The 22,143-nt window shown below is 39.4% G+C and overlaps 1 protein-coding gene across 1 annotated transcript in view; it reads left to right on the forward strand.

The window, feature by feature from the left end:
- Positions 1-22,143, forward strand: part of gpc5a (glypican 5a) — a 145,623-nt gene that overhangs the window by 58,050 nt on the left and 65,430 nt on the right. Inside the window, exon 7 of the mRNA XM_026165737.1 lies at positions 11,659-11,779. Within this exon, the coding sequence (XP_026021522.1) occupies positions 11,659-11,779 (121 nt within the window). The remainder of the gene's footprint in view (positions 1-11,658; positions 11,780-22,143) is intronic.

Raw genomic sequence — 22,143 nt, forward strand, 5'->3', positions numbered from 1 at the left:
TAAATACGTGTAAAACATGTTATAAATGAGGCTCAGGAGTGAGGCTGGTGCACCAGGAGGCTTTGATGGCGATAATAAAAGGATCGCAAACAAGGAGGCGCAATAAAAGTAAACATGTGGCAGTCAGTGTTCGCTCAGCAGCTGATTGACATCACCTGCATGCATGAAGTGCAGGTGCCTTAGTGCAATGTGTTACTGACTTTGGCATAACCATCTGTTAACATCAAAGTGCACTAATGGCATTATATTGTTGTTAGGAGAACTGTTGAATCATTAAATTCGGGCATATACTTGACCCCTGGTGTAGTAGCATACAGTCTACTCCAGCAGCCTGCGCCGTGCTCCTTTTGTTCAGGGATCTCAGGGCTCGTTGCCACTTAAAGGTTGTGTATTATAATTTCCCCCAAGTACAGTGTGCTGCAAAATCATGAATGAATAAACAAACAAGTTAACACTGAGTAAAGAAAGAGTGCCTGTCATCCTAAGCTGTTGTGTCATTGTTAGAACCCACACTGGCACACAAACACGGCCACAATGGAAGTGCAGTCAGGTGTGTAACTCAATAAATGTAATTTTGTTTACACACACACCCACACACACACACACACACACGATCCCTGACAATCCACCTTTATCACAAAAAAAACCATGTGAATACATTCTCGAGGTTGAATAATTGCTACCTGCATTATAACCACTGACAGCATTTCTTCCAAGCCAGCAAGTTTTCTGGTCAAAAAATAAAGATTTCTCGTATTTTTCCCCAACAGGAAATGTGCTTTCGGACAAGCGTGGCAGTCGCACAGTAAATGTTACACATAAACGGTGCAGAGTATCAGAACTAAAGTAACACCCTCTGCCGGTTGCACAAGGCGTAAAACCACCTATCTCAAAAGGAGGACACGAGACATTAAAAGCCAAAGGTTGACAGTCCTACAGAGCGCTGTAAGGATCACACTGGAGTTTTGATGAACAGAGCACATTTTAAGGCTTGAGGCTGATGCTGTCCAAGTTTAGGCCAATAAAAGACTTTGAGTTTTGGTTAAACATTCAAACATTCAAAAATTCCTTATGCTCCAAGTCAGTACTTAACTTTGAGACGATTTAATCCCGTTCTTTGTGTGATTCAATCAGTATGACGATAAAAACTTGCAAAGAAATAAAACAGAGGAAAAATAAGACATTTTACAGATTCACCTTGAAGCACTTTGTTACTTGCAGTCTCTTGGGGGAAAAATGGTTCAAATTTCTTTAGTTGAATCTATAAAACTTGGCAGATAACACAGTTTGACTGGCATAAAATAGAATTTTTTGGGATTCCCAAAGAGCTGTTAGCCCAAAACTTTGCATAACACACCATGATGTGCAGTGTGTCAATAAAAAAAAAAGAAGTGGCAGACATAGAAATCCATCTACAGCAGTGTCTGAAAGTCGTGTCCTTAAGAAATAGGGGGAAAGAAATCCAGCAAAGACCTGACACTGGACGTGAAAGATGCCTCTGGCCCTTCAGTTGATCCATCTGCTGTTCACCGAAGCCTCATCAGAAATGGTCTCAGTGGAAGGGTGGCTGTCAAGAAGCTGTTCCTCAAAAGGCTGAGGTGTACCAAGATGCACAAGAACTGGACTGAAAATCAGTGTCAACAGGTGAAGTGATGAATTTGAAATTTTTGGTTCAAAATATCATCAATATGTACACAAGAGGTCAGGAGAGAGGTACAGCAGTGAGTGTGCACGGCCATCTGCAGAGCATGGTGCAGGCTGTGTCACTGGTTTTTGGGCTGCATTTCAGTCGGTGGTGTTGGGGATTTTGTCAAAACATATGGAAGTATGAATGCAGAAAAATACTGACAGTTTGTGATCCACCATGCGCATATGATATATGATATAGCTGTGTTTACGCTTTCTTGCTGTAGCCATTATAGCAGACTAACCCTTCCTAGCTCTGACAAACAGAGCCAGTTTTAAGAAATCTAACAGTCACCTCACTGATGATTAAAAAAACCAAACCCTGCAGAAATCACAGCAAGGACAATTACCAGCATCAGCCATCAGCCTCTGAACCGACACATCAAAAACACTGAAAGTATTTTGCGTGTCTTCCTGAGACTCTTGATCATTCGCTGGTTCCCTAAATTGGCACTCAGTCATCAAAAACTTTGAGAACTCCAGCTTTTGTGTGTTTGCTCCACTGCTGTTAGAGTGCACTTACACAGTCTGCCTTTTATTTTCTTTAGCCCTGGACAACTTTTTGTTTATAAATCCATAATTAATCTGTCTGTTCATATGAGCAGTTTCCAGTATCCAAGAGCAGTGTAAGTACAGATTTCTGACACAAAATGCCCATTAACCACTGACTGACTACCAGACCATATTAATTACCGCTGCCACATTGCTCAAACAGCTCTGTCTGGCTAATTCCATGGTGTCTCTCTGGCACAAGTCAATACAACTTCAAGGCTCAGGGCTTTCTAGTAATTGGAACAAACATGACAGTAGTGATGTTTGGAGCAAAATCTTTGCCTGAAGCACAGTTGACTGCTGTTGTATTATCCTCTTTGTCACAGTTCTCAGTAAAGGTACACAGTTTCAGATACACATACTGGCAAACCCCATAATCCCGATTATATTAATCCCTTCTGTCTGTCTGTGAAGGTTTTTGTCAATTAATTCATGAGTCAGTCAGAAGTAAATGTGACATTCTTGCAGATATTTGAAAGATCTTGACTGACTGTATGTGTTATGGAGCCTAAACATGTTCCTGTGTTATGTAGGATGTGTGGTAGTCTCGATGTAGTATTTAATTAGACTCTTCTGCCTTATTTTCACATCGAGTCTGCTTTGTGGTAACGAGCAGATGTTTGTTCGAGGCGCAGCCTTATTGTTGATTTTTATACATTAAACTGCATATGTTCGCTTGTTATGCCTGAAGTATTTTCTGTCCTGTTGAGCTTAAGTGGACAGGCTCCTTTGAAGTGCCGGGCTCCCCCAGATCTTCTCCACACTCGGCAATGAGCCAGAAGGACTTTTGTTCTCTTTGTGACAACTGAAAGGCAGGTATTGCCTTCTAGCCTACTAACTGCAGGCCTGCTTTGTTTCTCACTCAGCCAACCATGAACAGTGTGCGTGGTCTGCCTCCTTCGTCTCCTGGGATGCTGAACTACTCGCTCCATAACATTTTGATGAAAGTGCTCTCAGGAAAAAGACATTTCTGTGTTTTTACAGCCAGCTTGTTTTCTTTCTTTTTTTTCCCTTTATCATTTTTGATTGTTGTTCACGGCGTAATGTTAAAAAACAAAGAGCACACGAGCTGTATAGATGGATGGAAAGACGCTGGAAATTAGATTCAAATTCAAATGAACACTGATGGCTGTTTATCTTCTAATAGTTTTAAGCAGTCGTCTTATCATATGAGGGTAGGGAAAAAAATAAATCTGACAGCTTTTGCTTAAAATAACAAACGCTGTCTTATTTATCGCCGTTATATAAAATACAATCATATATTATATGATTTTAAGACGGATGCTCAGCTGCAACCCGTGATTGATATCTCCGAGGCGTCAGAAGCATACTAATTGATCTAAAGTAGCTCGAGCAGCCTGTGACCTGCTAGTTAAACGATGAGTGTTTGGCAGTTATCACCAAACTGCTTCCAGAAATCACAACAAGTGGAGTGCTGTGCCTCAGTTTGCAGGAATTTTTTGAAAAATGAAGCTTAAAATGTAAATTAAGGACAAAAATAAATAAATAAAAGGAGCACCATTCTGAATTATGGCTGAATTATGAACCAACTCTCTTGACCAATAGAAATACAGATCTACAGTGCATCCAGCAGCATATACAACAGAGTGACATTTAAGGCGTTACTGCTCAGAATTTTCACTCAAGCCTACGGGTTAGTTCAACTATTTTGAGCTTCCTAGAGTGAATTTCAACTTAATATTAATGCCCCACTCACACTGGCCTACAGACCAGTAAACTGGAGAAAATGTCCATTCCCTGAACGGCTGCGTGTTTGCTGGAGGTTCCTGAAAGTTTCAAAGTAAAACTTTTTACCTTTTTAAATGTGTTGATTGCAGCTAGGGATGGGGATTGATCACTGTTTTGAGAGCCACCACCATCTCTAAGCAGCATATCAAAGGCATTACATTTGTGCAGATTAATTGCGTGCTGTGTGGTCAAATGTTTTTGTGCATGTTGGAGGCATTTCCCCCCTTTGTTGTGATCAGTGTTGGGGTTGTTACTCAAGAATGCATTTATTACACAGAACGCTTCTCTTTAAAGCATACTTAATGTATTAAGTACTTAATGTAATTAATGCAGTATGTTACTTAATTACTCCAAGGAGAAAGTAATTTGCTATTATACATGTTACATTATTTTTGCATGTCTCTGCAAAATGACCTGAAACCCGTGGTCTTATAATTATCAGTTGACAGTATAAAGCCTACAGTCCCACACACAACACAAATCCTATCCTAATGAGGACACACATATGATCTTTTTCTTTGGATTTAGGTATGAACACAAAGCCGACGGCACAAAGCAAAGATGAAAACCCACACAGAGGCTTTAACGGCTTTAAAATAGGTGGAAACAGAGGCTCCAGCCTGACTGCTCATCAGTTTGTTACCTGTTAAAGTTCAGGGTTTGGCTGCTGGGCTGGGGTCGACATTCACTCTGCTTTAACATCACTCTGGGTTTATGGCTAGCTTAGCGTTAGCATGTTGTCTGTGCAGGTGCTTGCGAAGAGCCGAAGTTGGGTTAGCAGCACGATGCAGTCGTTTTTGTCTTCACCACCGCTTTACTATCGCACTCTCGTCCTTTTGTGCAATAAAAGTAAAGTCCATATCCACGCTGTAGACTGTGCTGCTATTTTCCTCCTCCAACACATGAACTGAAATCAGATGATTGTAGCACACGCTCAAATAGAACCAATAATCGGGATCGACAGGCAGGCGGACTAAAAAATTCCTGGGAATTGAACTCCTGGGTTCTTGATTCCCATCCTTAGCTGCAGCGCTAAAGAACAATTCTTTAGATTTACATTTCTGGTTTGTGCCACACCTTTTTTTTTTAAAGTTTCAGTACCTCTCAGCCTTATACATGTGTTCAAGAAGAAAACAACTATTTGCACTTAACAAAAAAGCAAGATTAAAGTTTAAAAAAAATTGATACATTTTCATCAAGATTAATTTGAATCCAGGATGTTTGGAATTCAGGTCCTCAGGTCTACTATACTGAGTGTAAACTTCCAGCAGTGACGGATAAATCTGGTAATACGATGATCTGGGGCTTCATGAGCGCAAAAGGTGATTGCAGATGACATTTATAGAGATGCCTTTTGGTTATGTCTCCCAGTCTTGAGAAGCCTGGAAGGAGAAGAATATTACAGCTATGACCCGGCCAAGTATATTGCCTGAACTTATTTCCAGTAAACATCATTGAAGTTTTTTTAAAGCTTCCTGCAAAATCTCCTTCCATGCCAAAGTGAAGGCATTAAATTAGTCTTAACGTAAGATATAGATTTGAAGAGTTTCATTGAAAGGTCCCTGCGACCTGCATTTTTAATATAGTAAATGCAAATAGTTTTTAGCAATGCATTAGTCCTAAAGTAACCATTAATGTTTTCTTCACCGAATCTTCATTAAGCTGTGGGAAGAAATATCCCCTTAGAAAAAAAGGCATGTTCTTTAAAATAAGATGGCTACATTCAGCCAAATTCTCGTCCAGTTTTTTATCACAGCCTTAATCAAAGGACAAAAAGGACCAAAATATGGGACATGGATTGCACAAAAGGAACGCATCAAATCACACACGGTGGCTTTTATCTGTTTTATGCAAGGCCCCGGTATTGTAGTGCACTGTGCTGCTGATGTCTGCAGAAGAGTCATGCTCCTCCTGTGCTGTGATCAGAGTAAATTACTTTGACGTACCTATCCTACTCTGTCCTGAAGTCAAGGAACAAAGCAAAAGAGGCCTGAGATTGCTTTGTTCTGGATGTGAATGTGTTGCACCTACAGTACAGTGTAGTTGAATGGGACAGGAATGGGAACCACGAATAGAATGATTGAAATTTTCAATCTAACCCTGAACAGCAGGGCGAGCAGAGATGAGATGCAAACCAAGCGTCCCTTTGGGGAGAGTGATATGGATTATAGGATCCTGCTGCTGGTCTACAGAGACACAGGCAATCGCTCAACTGTTTGATATCCTCCTGCAGGTTGTGTTTGGTGCTACGGTGTGCTTTTTTTTTTTTTTTACTCACCCTGAAGAATATATGATGGCTATGATCAATGTTTTTATCTCTGACACTTTTTAAGGAGCTCACCTCTTATATTCTGGTGTTGCAACCTCCCGAGAGCCTTAGTGTTGCATTGCCAGCCGTGCAGCGTGTTACAAGAGATTGCATGCGTTTCAGGTTATGGATCCCAGTGGCATAATGAAATACATTTCTTAGTGAATGCTAGATGAGTTGACTCTGTGAGTATGTGTGTGGGTATGTATGGACATCCATTTTATATTAGAATCCATATTTAACTACATCCCAATTCAAGGATGTATGCAGATTTCACCTTCATGTTTTCTCATGCAGAAATGTAGCTGTCACATTTTCATTGGGTGGACGTGAGCACAGATGGCTCTGATGTAATCTCTTCAATATGCAGCCAATCAGAAAGAGGGAAAAAGACAGTATTATAGGTAATGAAGGGGGATTTTATGAGATTATCAAAGGCTACAAGTGCACGTGGACCTAGTAATCTTTCTTTAATACTGACTTTATTTTTTTTTACTTTTCCTGTGGACCTTTCACGGTAGGGCAGACCCAACAAGGACTTTTGTTCTTTCCACTTCCTACACACAATTTCAATCTCTGCAAGTGTGTCCAGGGATTAAACAAAGCTGGAAGCAGGTGGATCATAGTTATAGTGTACAAGATTCAGCTGCAGCTATAGTCCCAAAGCATGAAGCTCCAGCCAATGCATACAGCGCTGAGCTAACACAGCACTGCAGTTATTGGATATACAGTAGACGGATACATAAAATAGTTTTGGCCCATGACAGCTCGTACTGGCTCCTAGTGGAAGAGCTGGATGGATGAATGGAGAGGAGTGTGTCAACATGCAATACAAATTTGAAAATGTGATATATTAAATAGCGTTAAGAAGTCTAACTAATAAATAAAAACCCAAACAAACTTTAAAACCAAAGTGGAAACTTTTAGTAAATTGTTAGTTTACTTCCTACATGGTTACATGACCTCCTTTACTTTTGTCACTGTTGCATTTTTGATGCTGTTGAAGTTTTTTTTTTTAATGCCGCCAATGGCTGATGGACACAGAAGCGTCTGCGTAGCCCTCGCGTGGATTTATCACAGCAGCTCCTACAAAGACACCAACATCACATGTGAACTCCAGCGAGGTGTCTGTGCTGTCTCAGGCTGCCTACAGAGGAGTGCGCTGCTGGTTATAGACATTGAATTTTGCAGGAGTAAATTTAACACAACAATTTAGATGTATTTATTTATTTTTTGCTTTTAAAGCCATTTGGTAAAAAAAAAACAAAGGTCTCAAAGTGCTGGATCCCATTATTGTAAAACAGCCGTGTGCTTCTGAATGACGTTTTTTTTGTTTTTCAAAAGATGATGTTAAGTACCCGGAGCAAAAATCAATTTTTGTTGTGGTTCATAGTAAAAATTGTGAGCACGCAGACAACAAAAGCTGGAAGAGCTGTTTTAAAAGGAATCAATTTTATCCACGTGCAAAAGGTGTTTGCTGATGAGTTCGTGTCAAACACTGCTCGCCTCCCGATTAGACTGTTTGCCTGATAGCTTATTTATGCATCGGTAATTACATGGTGTGCAAGGAGTGCTGACAATGACCGCCCTACCAAAATCCCCTTTATTTATATCACGTCATCCTTTGCATGAGGAACAATATGATTCTTCTAACTTTTGATATTATAATTTATTTTTAAGAGATTAATGACATGACGAATGCATGATGGAGAATCTTTGAGGTTCATTTTGTTATTTGGATGTTTTAATAGCTCTATTGTCCACATATTTTAAATGTTGACTTTGACATTTCTTTGTAAGCTGCTGTCAGAAGACAGACAGCAGAGAGACTACGTGAAGACAAGAAAGAATGCAGAAACAAAAAAATATGTTGATAATGTAATTAGAATGATAACAGTGTAACTGCTGATTAAAAGTAAAGAAGGGGCATGGATTGGCCAGCATTTCTTCTCAAACTAATTACATTTAGAGGCTCTGATTTGCAGGTAATTAATCTTAAAATTGCTTCTTGACTAAATTTGAATTGTGTCGTCACCTTTGCATTTAAATAACTAAGGCCTTTTTTCTTTTAAAAAAAGAGTATTTTTTTGTGACCTTGGGTTTCTTGATGATCACACTCAGCTGGAGTTTGCTGCCACCTCAGCAGCATGCTTGCGTCTTCTGTTTTATTTTTAACTCTCGAGCACTGAAGTTCAAAGCGATCGCCCGGGTCGGCACCTCATTCTGTGTCGGATGACAAGCTCAAAGAGCTCAGCAATTGTTCAGCAATGACTGACTTTACCTTGATCTACCAGTTTGACTGAATGATACACTGTAAATTGAGATGTGAGTGAATTGTGTCCAGTCAGAAGCATTACAGCTGACAGACTGCAGTCAGGCTAAAGAATGAGGAGTCCTTGAGGTAAACTGAAGCCTATTACCAAGCTATGACAACAATGAACGGCTTTAAAACAAGGGCCGATGTTGTATGCTGAACAGCTATATTGCTACATATTCGTTTCATTTCTATGAGGATTCATACAGGCTATAGTTTTCATAAGCCATAAATGCGATAGCCGCTTAGATACATATGAGCATCTGCACAAATGTGCAGTGAATGATGTTTTCTTCCATACCACAAATCCCTCTTTAACTTCAGGGTATGGCTGCAAAGTAATTCTACTGTCACCTTAGTGTGAATTCAGAATATTTATCATTGTTTAGTATTACTTGCCATTAGAAGACACGATGATATTAGAATTTTCTTCCAGTGTGAAAGTTTCTGCTGTTACTGCTGACAGTACTTTTTGATACTTTATTTAATTAAACTTTAAGTACCAATATTACAATGTTCACACATTGTAATATTGTGTTAAGGTTATATGTTTTCATATAAGGTGGTTTTCATATGAATTTTCATTCAGCTCTGTCACTATAAAGCAACACTTGTGTTTGCTAGTAGAACTGTAAAATGTGCTTAAATTGAACGTGAAAATACGTGATGGAGAAAATTCCCTGATATATTATTGACTTTTTATTACTACATTTTATTGCATTTTATAAGTCAATAAAGTATATTTCCCAACTACTTATGAAGATAAATAGAATGTAAAGTTTTTTCTTGTCTTATTTGATTAGTCTCTGTATTCTATGCTGTAGATTTCTTTTCTCTGCTGCAGTAACTGTTAAAACTAGGCAGTCTTTTGAGCTCATTTCTTCATATTTTGCTGGGAAAATGGGAAGTTGGTGCAGATATTAATTGAAATGTGCATGGAAATACAGTAAATAAGAAAAAAAAACAGAGTTTGTTCAATTCTAACAAGCTGGAAAGTCAGTATTTGGTGTGACCACATTTATTCTTCAACACAGCCTGAACTCTCTTAGGTAAGCTTTCTTGTAATTTCATCAAGTAGTCTTCAGGAATAGTTCTCCAGGCTTCTTGAAGGACATTTAAAGCACTTATTTGGATGTTGGCTGCCTTTTGTTCTGTTCTTTGTCAAGATGATCCCACCCTGCTTCAAAAATGTTAGCATCTCATCTGAGAGGCCAATCAATGAGTGTTGATGCTTAACAATGAAGCTGTTGCTAATCAGACGCTTTCCAGATGGTATTTCATGGTGGATCACAGTCTAATGGTACTTTTCTGTGTTCATAATCATTTTTGACAATATTCCCAACACCACTGGCTGAAATGCAGCTCCAAACCAGGTTTTATACACTCACAGTGTCCTCTCCTCCTCTGTACATATTGATGACGATTTAAACCAAACATTTCAAATGAGGATTCATTACTCCATCAGACTTAGTGGGTGGCTGTAGCTCAGGTGGCAGAGCAGGTCAGCCCCTAATCAGAAGGTCGGTGGTTCGATCCCAGGCTGCATCCTGGCTGCATGCCAAATATCCTTGGGCAAGATACTAACCCCATGTTTGCCTACTGGTGGTGGTCAGAGGGCCCGGTGGCGCCTGTGTCCGGCAGCCTCGCCTCTGTCAGTGCGCCCCAGGGCAGCTGTGGCTACAATGTAGCTTGCTATCACCAGTGTGTGAATGACTGAATGTAGTGTAAAGCGCTTTGGGGTCCTATGGACTAGAAAAGCGCTATACAAATGCAGGCCATTTACCTGTAGTCACTGATTTTGAATGCATGGACTAGTTTTTCCAGGTCCTGTTGAGACATCAGATCTTTTATCCTTGATATATTCTTGAGGTGATAGTAAGCTGATTTTGTTATTGTCTTAATGTGTTTTTCTAAGTTTAGGTCTGCATCCATCACTACACCCAAATTTCTCGCCTGGTTTGTGGTTTTTAGATGTATAGATTGAAGTTCTCTGGTGACCTGTAATCATTTTTCTTTGGCGCCAAAGACTATTACTTCAGTTTTGTTTTTGTTTAGCTGGAGAAAATTGTGGCACAACCAGTCATTAATTTCCTCAATGCATTTACCAAGAGCCTGTACAGGGCCTCGGTCTCCTGGTGACATTGTGATATATATTTGTGTGTCATCTGCATAGCTGTGATAGTTTATTTTGTTGTTCTTTATAATCTGTGCCAGTGGGAGCATGTAAATGTTAAACAGAAAGGGTCCCAAGATGGAACCTTGGGGAACTCCACATGTGATACTTGTCTGCTCAGATGTGAAGTTACCTATTGATTCAAAGTATTTCCTGTTTTCTAAGTATGTTTTGAACCAGTTTAGTACAGTTCCTGAAAGACCTGTCCAGTTCTCCAGTCGTTTGAGTAATATGTTGTGGTCAACTGTATCAAATGCTGCACTGAGATCCAGTAAGACTAAGAATGATATTTTTCTACTGTCTGTATTCAGACATATGTCATTAAACACTTTGGTCAGAGCGGTTTCAGTGCTGTGGTTCTGTCTAAAACCTGACTGGAAGGCATCATAGCAGTTATTCTGTTTTAAGAAGTAACTGAGCTGTTGAGAAACTGCTTTTTCAATGATCTTACTTAAAAATGGGAGGTTTGAGATCGGCCTGTAGTTGTTCATTTGTGTCTTGTCAAGATTGTCCTTTTTCAGTATAGGTTTAATTACAGCAGTTTTTAGTGATTCTGGAAACACACCTGATATTAAAGAAAAGTTGACGATCTGTAACAGGTCTGACTCCAAAGTCTTTGAGATCTTTTTTTGAGCTGCATGTTTCTTGTGAGACGTGGTTCTGTCTGTAAACCAGCCGATGAAAATGTGTGAAATTGTTTCAATATGTTGGACATTATGCAAGACATGTAAACGCTGCACAGGTAAAAAAAAAGTGCTATAAAAACTATATTATATGAATTATCTGTGAAATGTACCTCACTGGTATTATTTAAAATGACTGGAAGATATCTGAATATATTTACAGACCCTCTGTCCTCTGTTCTTGTGTTCACAGCTACACTCTCCGTGTGGTCGGAAATGGAATCAAAGCTCAGATCGCCAACCCCGAAGTCAAAGTGAAAGGAGCTGACCCCGTCATAAATCAGATCATTGACAAGCTCAAGCACATCAATCAGGTAAGAGCCGCCCGTGCTTTGTACATATTTACACAGGATTTTATGATTTCATCATTAAACGGGTCTCTCCCTTCCTTTAAAGTCGACATCCCCACCCCTCGTTCTGTCAGACATATGGGAACTGCCTCCTGAGGCAATCTGGTAATTCTCTGTGCTTCTCGGCACCTTTATGAGACATTACGGTAGGCGTCCTTTGTTAGCTGCTCGTAAAGCTGAAGGCCTCAACCTTTGATTCTCAACAAATTAATTCATTTATATCATCCTTCATATTACCGGTAAGCACTGGCTTATTGAAAACTATTCTCAAATGCAAAATCATTTCTAGGCAATGAATGGGAAAAAAAATCAATCATTACACGTTTAGAAACCCATTTGATCCGCTTTGTGTGTCCTTATATTTACACAATTCTTTTTCTGCTCTTTGTCAAAATCAATGTAGCTTTTCTATCACCCCCTCTGCTTTTATGCACGTTTGTGCTGCTGTGGCTCCTTTCAGTGCTGTTTACCTCTGACGATGATGAGATTAGAACAGTTTACGGGAGCACTCTCTCTTCTGCAGCTCCAATAACAGCTGCCATAGCTTCCCTTTGGGTTGTTCCACTGCAGCAGTGGCAGCTTCACATGTCTGTTGCTTTGGTTTCCCAAGTGGCAGGCTGAAGGCCAGGTCATCTCTCTTGACCTCATGCTGGCACCCCCTCTCTGACTAATTCACACCATCTGTGGGATGTCAGAACACATAAATCTATATCATAACCATTTGAGAGTCCCTGATCTGCCTCGTTGACATTCACTATGTATTTATCTTTTGGTGTGTGCCTTTTTGCTGCTGGCATCTTAAATGTGCTTCTTTATATGACCTTGTGGTTCTGTGAATGTTTTATTTAATGGAGAAAGACTCAGAAATTGTTTTTCTGCTGCCAAGTAAGTATGAAACGGATGATCAGCGGCTGAGCCTATATTATGCAGTCATTCATAATCCCCGGAGTTAATGTAACTTGAAATCCTATATGTAGCACACTCGGCTATTTTAGCACACTTTTTTGGTTTTTTTTTTGTCAGTCTGCTGTCTTTGACTCAGCCAGAATTAAAAACCAAACGATGATCAGCGTTTTGCTCATTGAATCTTCAGTAATATCATCAACTTCATGACATATGGCTAAAGATTTGTGTCTAACGGTGGCACATTTGTTTTATGAAATCTTTATTTCATCAGCCAGTCTCATTAAGATTCTCTCTCGGGTGTCTGTTTTACAAGAGAGACCTAAGGATGAGAAGCATTCATAAGGAAACGATTATCAAACGGAACAACAACACAATAAACAGAAACATTGGCGACAGTTGCAAGAACCACGCTGTACTTTTGTCTTTGCAAAAACACACTGCTTAAATCTGCAGTCATTTTTGGCAGTAAATTGTTTTGGTCATTTGACTCCATTAAAAGTCAATTAAAAGTCAGAAAGAGTCTTAAAAATAGCCAGAATTAAGCACACTCTAACAGATCTGCATGTAGGAGTCATTTGAGCTAAGCACATTTAATCTTCAAATATGTTCATGTTTGAAATGTTGCAGAAATTTTTGGCTCTCTGTGCAGTGCATAAAAAAAATGGCATACATGTAGTTTGACACCGAGGCAGCACGATGGTCAGTGTTGCCTCGTAGTGAGAAGGTCTTGGGTTCGAAGCCAACATCTGTGTGGAGTTTGCATGTTGTACCCAAAGACATGCAGTTAGTGAGGTTAACTGGTGATTCTAAATTGCCCATAGGTGTGAATGTGAGTGTTGTTTGTCTCTCTGTGTGTTACGTTCCAGCCCCCTCCCTGCGATCCTGAATTGGATAAGTGGAAGAAAATGAATAGATAGTAAGAAAGCCTAAATAGACCTTAAGGGATCTCTAATTAAGGGATTAGATCACCTTTTGAAATCAATATACCGGGCAGCATCCATCTCTCATTGTAAAGAGGCAAAAGTGAAAGCAGAACTGGTGGTAGCCATGGGGTTCTGCAGCACTTTGATCGATACAAACAGCTATGTCTGCAATTTTTTTGCACTGTGCAGAAAGCCAAAAATTTTCAGCAACATTTCAAATATGAGTATATTTGAGGATTTGCTGTTTAGCTGCTTCAGATGACTCCTACATGCAGATCTAATTCGTTAGTTTACGTTTAATTTTGATTGTTTTTACAGTCTTACTGACTTTTAATTGACTGGTAATTTAGTCGCTGGCAGCTTCCCTAATTAAGCCAGTGAGTTGCCATCTTTTCCAGTTTTAGCTTCTACTGCATGCACATATATACCTATATGTTACATCACTGCTATGTTACCGCAGAGCAGGAAATCCGTGTGAAGTCAGTTGGTCTTACAGCATGTCACGTTGCTCAAACAGGCTTTTTGCAATGCCATTTGGAGGTCTGCTGCTCACGTTTCCCCTGGCCTTCCATGCAACCTTGTGAAAGTGCTGGGTGTTGTTTAAGGGGGTCTTCACTGCTGTCCTCAGGTTTTACCCCCAATTTACATACATAAGGAGAGGTGGGCCCAGAACAGACCCATACTGCCTAGAGTACTTTATATTTGGCAGTTTATAAACTGACCATAACTGTAGTTCAGGCCCGCCCAAAAGTCAAGTGAACCCTAACAACTGCAGTGCACCAGCTGATAACTGCTGATAATGCACATAGGCTTGTGGATCAGCTGATACCATTCTGTGCATCCAGCTGGCGAGTCTTATATAAGTTACTTATTTAAGCTGCTGAAAACCTACTTACCTTCCTGTGCAAGCCGCTTTGAAACCCACCTATGCCTGTTTTTGTTGATGCCTGCTGTATTCTTTGCTTTAGGGGTGTTTTTGCTGCTTTGCCGTCTATTTCAGGTTTTGTATACGCATATGGAAGGGAAAGTTGTGCTCTTCAGTCTCTTTCAGTTTAATCAAGACAGAACTGAAGTAGCGCTGGCTGCATTGATATTTAAAGACGTTGATTAATCAACAAATTTTTTCTGAGGAGTCTATTAAATGTTGTTAATGTTGTCTAAGTTTAACTGTTGGTATTTAAAGTGCCAAAAAAGATGCTTTATACTGTGATTGATTTATAAATTTTTTTTTGAGTTTTATGCTTTTTCCCTGTGAAATATACCAATGACTAATTGTTCAGTTTGTTTACATGGTGAAAAATGCTGGTTCTCTTAAGTTTTTTCCTCGTCTCTTTTCTCCTTTCTCTTCAAGTGTCACTTGTATTCTTCCTTATGCCGCGTTTTAAAAAGGAGAAAGTCTGCGACCTCATTTGTGGCATCACAAACAGTGATAAAAAGTGACACTTGGGCACAACACTGACATGTAGCTCATTATCACATTACTCTCTCATCTAAGAATCAAATCTTTGGCGTGTGAAGAAACTTACTGAGGTACATCTGATTTTCAGGAACTGCACACAATGTGAGGTGTCATTTCAGAGTCACAGTTTTTTTTCTGTTGTTTTTGAATAATAATCTGTCTTTGTACGATCTTACATTTCAGACAAAATCCCTGGAACAATAAAAATAAGAGTTCTGTGAAAAGTTAGTTATTTCAATTATATTTGAATATCTAACGTGCTAGTATTTGGAATAAACTAAATTAAAAGACATATAACACAGACTTGGTGGCTGCTGGCTGTTTTTAAACAAAGCCAGTTGTTAAATTACTGAAATAAATACATTTACAGAACTTACTCAATAAAATTAGCGTGAACTTTGATCAATTTTATTCCAAAGCAACTTTGCAACATGCAGTGATGCTGTACACAAAGTAATGTCCAAAGCGAGGGTGTTAAGAGATTTTCTACATTATACAATATAACCAAATCTCTATAATACAATATAATCAAGTGTGCCTTATATTCTGTGTGTTCATATATTTTCACATAACCAAGCTTATTGTTAAAGAGAACATAATGCATTCCTTACCTCAGTGTGTGATGTCAGATAAGCATGATATACTTCTGCATTGTTATTTTCAGTGTATGTGTGGAAGGTCAGATAAGCTGAGATAATGCCTGACCTCTCCCCTTTCTGTTAAAAGAGGAAGTACTATGTAATTTACTTTCACTATAAATAAAGAACCAAGCCTGCACTCGATGTGTGTGTCTTCTCAGAGGCATTCACACCCGTGCGCGCGTTTTCTAATACTCTCTGAGTCGGTCTACAGTGTCTTATTTCTCTTACCTGTGTTTGAACAATGTCTACCCCTGACAGAGGGTGTCAAACATAAGGTCCAGGGAACAGAAGCAGCCTGGCACAGACTCCAATCTGTCTTTGGAAAATATAACAGGGAGCGTAAATAATTTGGGCATTCATACTATAGCACAGTAATTAAAAAAACAGATAAACTATTAAATAACAGAAAAGTTCCTGCTCTCTCTATGACAATATAAGCTTCTGTTTTTTGTTTGTTTTGTTTTTTTACAAGGGGTCCAAAAAATGGACATTACCTGTGAATTTACAGAAACTTTCTGTTTATAATTACAGGACGTTCTGGGCAATGAGCCATGTGATTTTTTTTTCTGTAATTTTACACATTTTTTAAAATTGAAGCCCAAAGAGTCGCGCTGACAGATTTCTTTCTTTTACCATAGCAGAGTTTCTATATCACATGGAAAATCTAGGACAATTAAACTATCTCAGAGATTAAATGTGCAGTTCAACAGGGGAATTAAACTGCACATTTGAAAGGGGAGTGTCAGTTGTCTGGCCCACTTAAGATCAAAGTGGGCTGTATGTGGATCTTGATATGAAAGAAACCATCTATGTCCACTGTGAACGACCATCTTTGAACAGAGGCGGGGTTTATGACACCAACTGTCTGCCATCTATAATCCAGTTTTGAGATCCCTTCCCAGACGCCTTAACGCCCACCCACATCCTGGGCCTTTTGACCTCAGTAAATCACACGATAGGATGGGGCTAGATTCACAGTGGGTTAACCCGAAACCTTGGCTGATTGCAACCTACAGCCATTTTCACACCTTGGCTCGTGTAATTAGGTAGAGGATCAATAGGGGGTCCATGTCCCTCTTGGGGGGACACTGGAATAGAGCTTAAATCTGGGACTCTTCCTCATTTGACCCTAGAACTGAAGAAGCTTCTTGGATGAGAGTTGAAACATCTTCAAGCAACTTAAAGAAGTCCAGAGGCTTTTCTTTCCAAGCTCCTTAGACCTCTTCATATGAAATGAATTTGACATCTCTAGTCTGAAGCTTAAAAAATACATTTTGAGATTAGTTTTGCGTACAGAGTTAGGCACCATTGCAGCATCCTCGTAAAACGATTTTTTTTAGCATGCACAAGCGGTATCCACTGCTCTCTCATCAGCTGTCACAAAGAGGCATTGAGGTGTGCAGTTCACAGTTTTGAATGAAATGCTTTGAGAGCTATTGGATGGCTTCTCTTAAAATGTGTTTTAAAGTTTTGTGTACCCCTCAGTATGAACATAAATGTAAAAACACATATTGGGCCATGTTTGCAAGTTTATGGTGCAAATAAAATGTAAGCAGCTCGCCTCATGTGTAAACATCTGGGATACTTTAAAATATGCATCTACTGCGTGACCTGTATGAGACAGACTGCTGAAAAACGTGTTGACACATCACAGCCTACTTTAGATCTGCGGGTCAGCGTGAATCTGATGAACATAATTTGTGCAATAAAATGTTCAGACAACTCTGCCCACAAACGTGTTTCTTGGAACAAAGCTTCCTTTACTCGCTCAGGTGTTTCAAGAATATCGACGCTGACTACACAGCACACAAATGTTAGCAAATCACAGATGGCACCGAGTCCCAGGGAGTATGAATAGAGTATGAATATCCAGATAAATGCCTGACAATAAAAGTTTTTCTGTTAATTAAACAGAGTTAAACACAGACGCCTTTTTGTGTTTGCTGCTAATAATATCATTTTCACTGTAAAGCAAAAAGTCTTCCACTAAAGTGTGAAAACAAATGCTGTTATCGTGATCAGCAAGAATTTTCGTGACATTAATTAGTTTGCTCGTTTGGCTAAGCGGACCATAAACTAAAGTCTGATTGCAAACGTGGAAGGATGCAGAGGGAAAGTGCGTTTGTGACTTTCTCCAAAAATGTACATGTTTGAACAGATAAAGCAGAAGTAATACAGAAAGCAAAAGACGCCTCTTGATCAGCCTCTTGGAGACATCAGTCTCCAGTAATTCAGGACAAACTTGGCAACGCCGCTTTGGCCCAAACACCGCCGCGTTCCAGCTTTGAAATTGTGCTGCCAGTTTCCCCTTTACTTTTGCTTCCTAAAGTCAATTTTAAATTGGCTAATTCTGGATGTTCCACAATTGTCTGGTTGACTGTGATGGCTGTTCAATAAGCAGTTTTATGTGGAAAGGAGAGCCCTTGACAGTCTGATTTTTGTAGTTAAAACCTACTCGTGTTTAAATACAACATTTGCCCTTCTGCACACGCTCTGTTCGCCAAGTCTTCGTGGTGTGTGCCAGCACAGCCTCCGGCACATGCAGACAAAATAAAAATACAGATTCTGTGCTGATGCAGCAGGGTAAATGCTGACCCCTGCCTATTCGTGTGTAGTCACGATGGGTACCATCTACATCAGTCCTGTTTTTAGATTTTTATCCGGCTTTGTTTCAATGAATTCAAGATATGAGTAAATGAACAAAAAAACAAGAAGAAAAGACCCTGCACCGACACATTTAGTAAAAGTTATACTGAGTCAGACTAATTCTCAATGGAAGTGCTTTATTATTGCTTCATATCAGTTAAAAATAATAACATATCACTCCTTACGCTTTCTTCTTACTGCTTTCCTGTATGTAGAGATTTCAGTAGCTACAGTACAGACAATATTCAGACATTTTTCACTGAGATTTACTACTGAAAAGATCTTGAAAAATAGAAATGCTAACATTGTTGTTCAAATAGTGATTGCAGCAAAACACGATGTGTATAAAAACTAACAATGGCAGGAGACTGAACAGCCATTCAGATCATCTAAACCAGCTTTCTGACTGCAGAAGCTTTAAACGCCTTGAAAATACAGTTAGCACATATCATGGCTGTAACCTGTTTTTTTTTAAACTTGGTACTACAAATCATATGTTAGATGAGGTTGGATTTCAGTTATTCATGACAGTAGAGAAGCTTCTAGAGAGTTTATTTTAACCCAAACGATGACATTCTCAAATCTATCCAAACAGCGACAGAAAACCAAAAGGTCTCCAAAGTGTCCAGACTTGAATACAAGTCTCCAGATATAGATTTTGATTTAGACCCTTACTCCTCCCTTTTCTTCAAAGCAGGGATTTCATGGGGATTTTTTTGTTTTTTGTTTTTTTTTTACCCCTCAGCTGCAAGAGGTTTGTGGGGAATTGCGGGTGGCGTGGACATCCAAGATTTTGAATACAATAACCCGAGAATAGGGTGGCAGAGGATTTCCAAATGACACCATACGTGCATCAACTAAAAATCTTAGACCAGTGGTGTCCTCGAGGCCTCAAGGTCAAGGTCGGAGGTCGAGTTTTCTGAAAATCAACGCAGGATTTCGAAATTCAACAAATACTCAAAATCTACTAAAAATCTTACATGAGTTTGAATCTCAGGCTGATTTTCCAACATTCACCTTGAATTTTCACATTTATATCACAGGTGGATCTACTAGGAGGCTAAGGGTAGCACTGGCGGCTGCCAGTATTTTATTTTACACGGTTGTAATGCACAGTTAGTGCAGCAGAGAATCCATCAGTACAAACCAGTGTGATGCAAAAAAGGGGCAGATTGGTTAGCAGTCAATTTGAGAGGAGAACGTCAGTGGAGATGCACATACAAGGTAAAATGGATGTAAGTGGTCAATCAGATACATAAAGCATTTAGCTAGCAAAATCAGTTAATAACTAATCAATCAGAGTGCATTCTGCCTGCAGCACCCGCCACAGCCTGTAATTTATTCTACCAGCCAAGCTAATTGATATTTTTTACACAATAATTCCAGTAATCAGCAGAATTAAAAACCTGTTGTCAAGCATGCTTTTTCAGATATTTAACTGAGAGACATGTTTTCCTTCATGTTCAGCAGTGTGGGTGTTGCAGTGCTTTTTAAAAAAGGAAAGAAAATACTCAGTTAGTCAATCTATGGCACAACCACTTCAGTCAACTTTGCTTTTTAGTTTTATCAAAGTCCTTCTGGAAGTAAGCCTTGCCACTCAACACCTATCTTGGAACTGCCTCTGGGCAGTTACTTCAGGCTAACGAGACCAGGCCCCTAAATGAATGAGGGAGTGAAGCATTACTGGAGTTTCAGTGTTGACCGGGCTGTAAAATCTGCTTGTATAGAATTACAAGTTCAGTCTCAAGGGAAAAAAATATTTTGGAGACTTTTCCTTAAAAAGCCTTTTTTATTCTTACATGTTATCCTTCTACTGTGCATTTGCAAAGCTTTATTTATGGCTTGATTCGATGTGCATGTCATCTCACCAGAGTACTTGGAAAGAAACCTTACCTTTATTCCCTTATAGTACCTATATCATTAATACAAAACCATCCATTATACAGTTAAACATCACCTCTGCGCTTGCATCAGGGCCACATGTTTCCCACTTTGGGTGTTGTAAAGCACATTATTGAATTTTTGCCATAAATTTCCCCTACTGTGTCTCCGCTTTCAGGATGAGAACTTGCGGAAATGAGCTGTCTTTTATGTTTTCATGGAAACTCTCTTGTTAGGGAGGCTGGTTGGTACAAATGTTCGGACAATCACACTTAAAATGTTGAGCTCGGACTTTCTGAAGCAGTAAATTTGTAAGAGAGCAAAATGGCATCTTAAGGGCTTGTGCTTTTACTTCTGAGAAAGGAGAAATATGGAAACTGTGTGTTTTCGTAGTAGTCGGCAATGGAGGAAGGTAAAACTTTACAAATGATCTTGTATCTAAAAACTTTAAATTATACATCTGGCACGATTCATCTAGCAGCTTGTGCATTCACAATCCTTCAGTCTAGTTATTATCATCTGGCTGGGACTTGATTTGCAAATGGGTCTGATTTGCAAATAGTTCTGATTGGCATGTCATTAGCTGCTGAAGTGCGGCACAAGTGTCAGCGAGAGTGTATGACCTGAATTGCCATCAGGCGTTCATTTTAAACTGTCAGACTTTATTTCTCTACCATTTCATGTTATGAGCATGCAGCATGGTTTTACACACCAAGGAGTGCTAAGAAGTGGCTGCGATTCACAGCCAGTGTGGCTTTTTAAAAAGGAGACTTGGTCCTGGGAAGGATATTTGGGTTCATATTTCAAATTCAGTCACTTTTAAATGCTGATCCTGAATTTCTGTGTGTGTTTGTGTGTTGAGGGATGAGTCTGTGACCAGCAGAAACATCAATTATTTATTGCAGTGTACAAACGAGTGGCTGTGTGCACATCTGCATATCCACTACATAAAACAGCATTATGCAAATCATTATAGCGGGGGTTAACTTAATATGATGAAACTTGTCTTAAAGTATGCACGTGTGCAGGTAAATCCCAGAATCTCTTTTCTAGAGAAAGAAGGAAGTGTACACTGAAAGGCAAAAGGTGGCATTCTATTATCTTTAAAGACGCTGCTGTTGGGCATTTGTATGAGGATAAGAGTGATAGCCATGCAAATGTTGATTTTCATGTTTTCCATCTACATATCAGAAATGTTTTCATTCATCTGCCCCTGACCTTGACTAACCAGAGCACAGAAGCTTCCCCAAGTTTCCCTGGGACCAAATGGAAATATATCATTACTATTCTGCACCCGAGACCGCAGAAAACACAAAACGGCAATGCATCTATTGACAAATTTATTATACAATCTGAGTGTACAAACTCTAGATTTCATCATCTTGCTCATCAGCAGCTCTTTCCTATGAATTATTTGTGGGCTCCTCTCCTTCCTTGCCTGTCCTCTCCTCTTGATGTGGTAAAACCCATCAAGAATCTATAAGTAGGCTCTGTCCCAGTGTCTCTCAATCAAAATCAGGGGCAAGCAGCTCCTCACCCACTCTGCCGGCTGAATTATTTACCAGCCATTGATGTGGTGGTTGACCAGCAGTTTTGCTTCTGAATTATTCATATCGTCTCTCCTCTTAGGAGAGGAGGATTAACGCTACGAATATATTCACATTTTATTTGTTGTGCTCCTGAACGCGTATACCAAAATGCAGCATCTGAAAGTCCGGTTTGGGATTAAACCCAATCTTATTTATTACCATTATCCTCAAGTCTCAAGATGATTTATTTTTAACACAACACATCCACTTAATTCCTGTTGCAGCTTACGAAGGAGTGTGTAAAGTCATAAATGTCATTACTGTGCAAGTGTGTCTTAATTAG

Source organism: Astatotilapia calliptera, chromosome 1 (genome assembly GCF_900246225.1).
Source record: "Astatotilapia calliptera chromosome 1, fAstCal1.2, whole genome shotgun sequence".
NCBI classification, from domain to species: Eukaryota; Metazoa; Chordata; class Actinopteri; order Cichliformes; family Cichlidae; genus Astatotilapia; species Astatotilapia calliptera.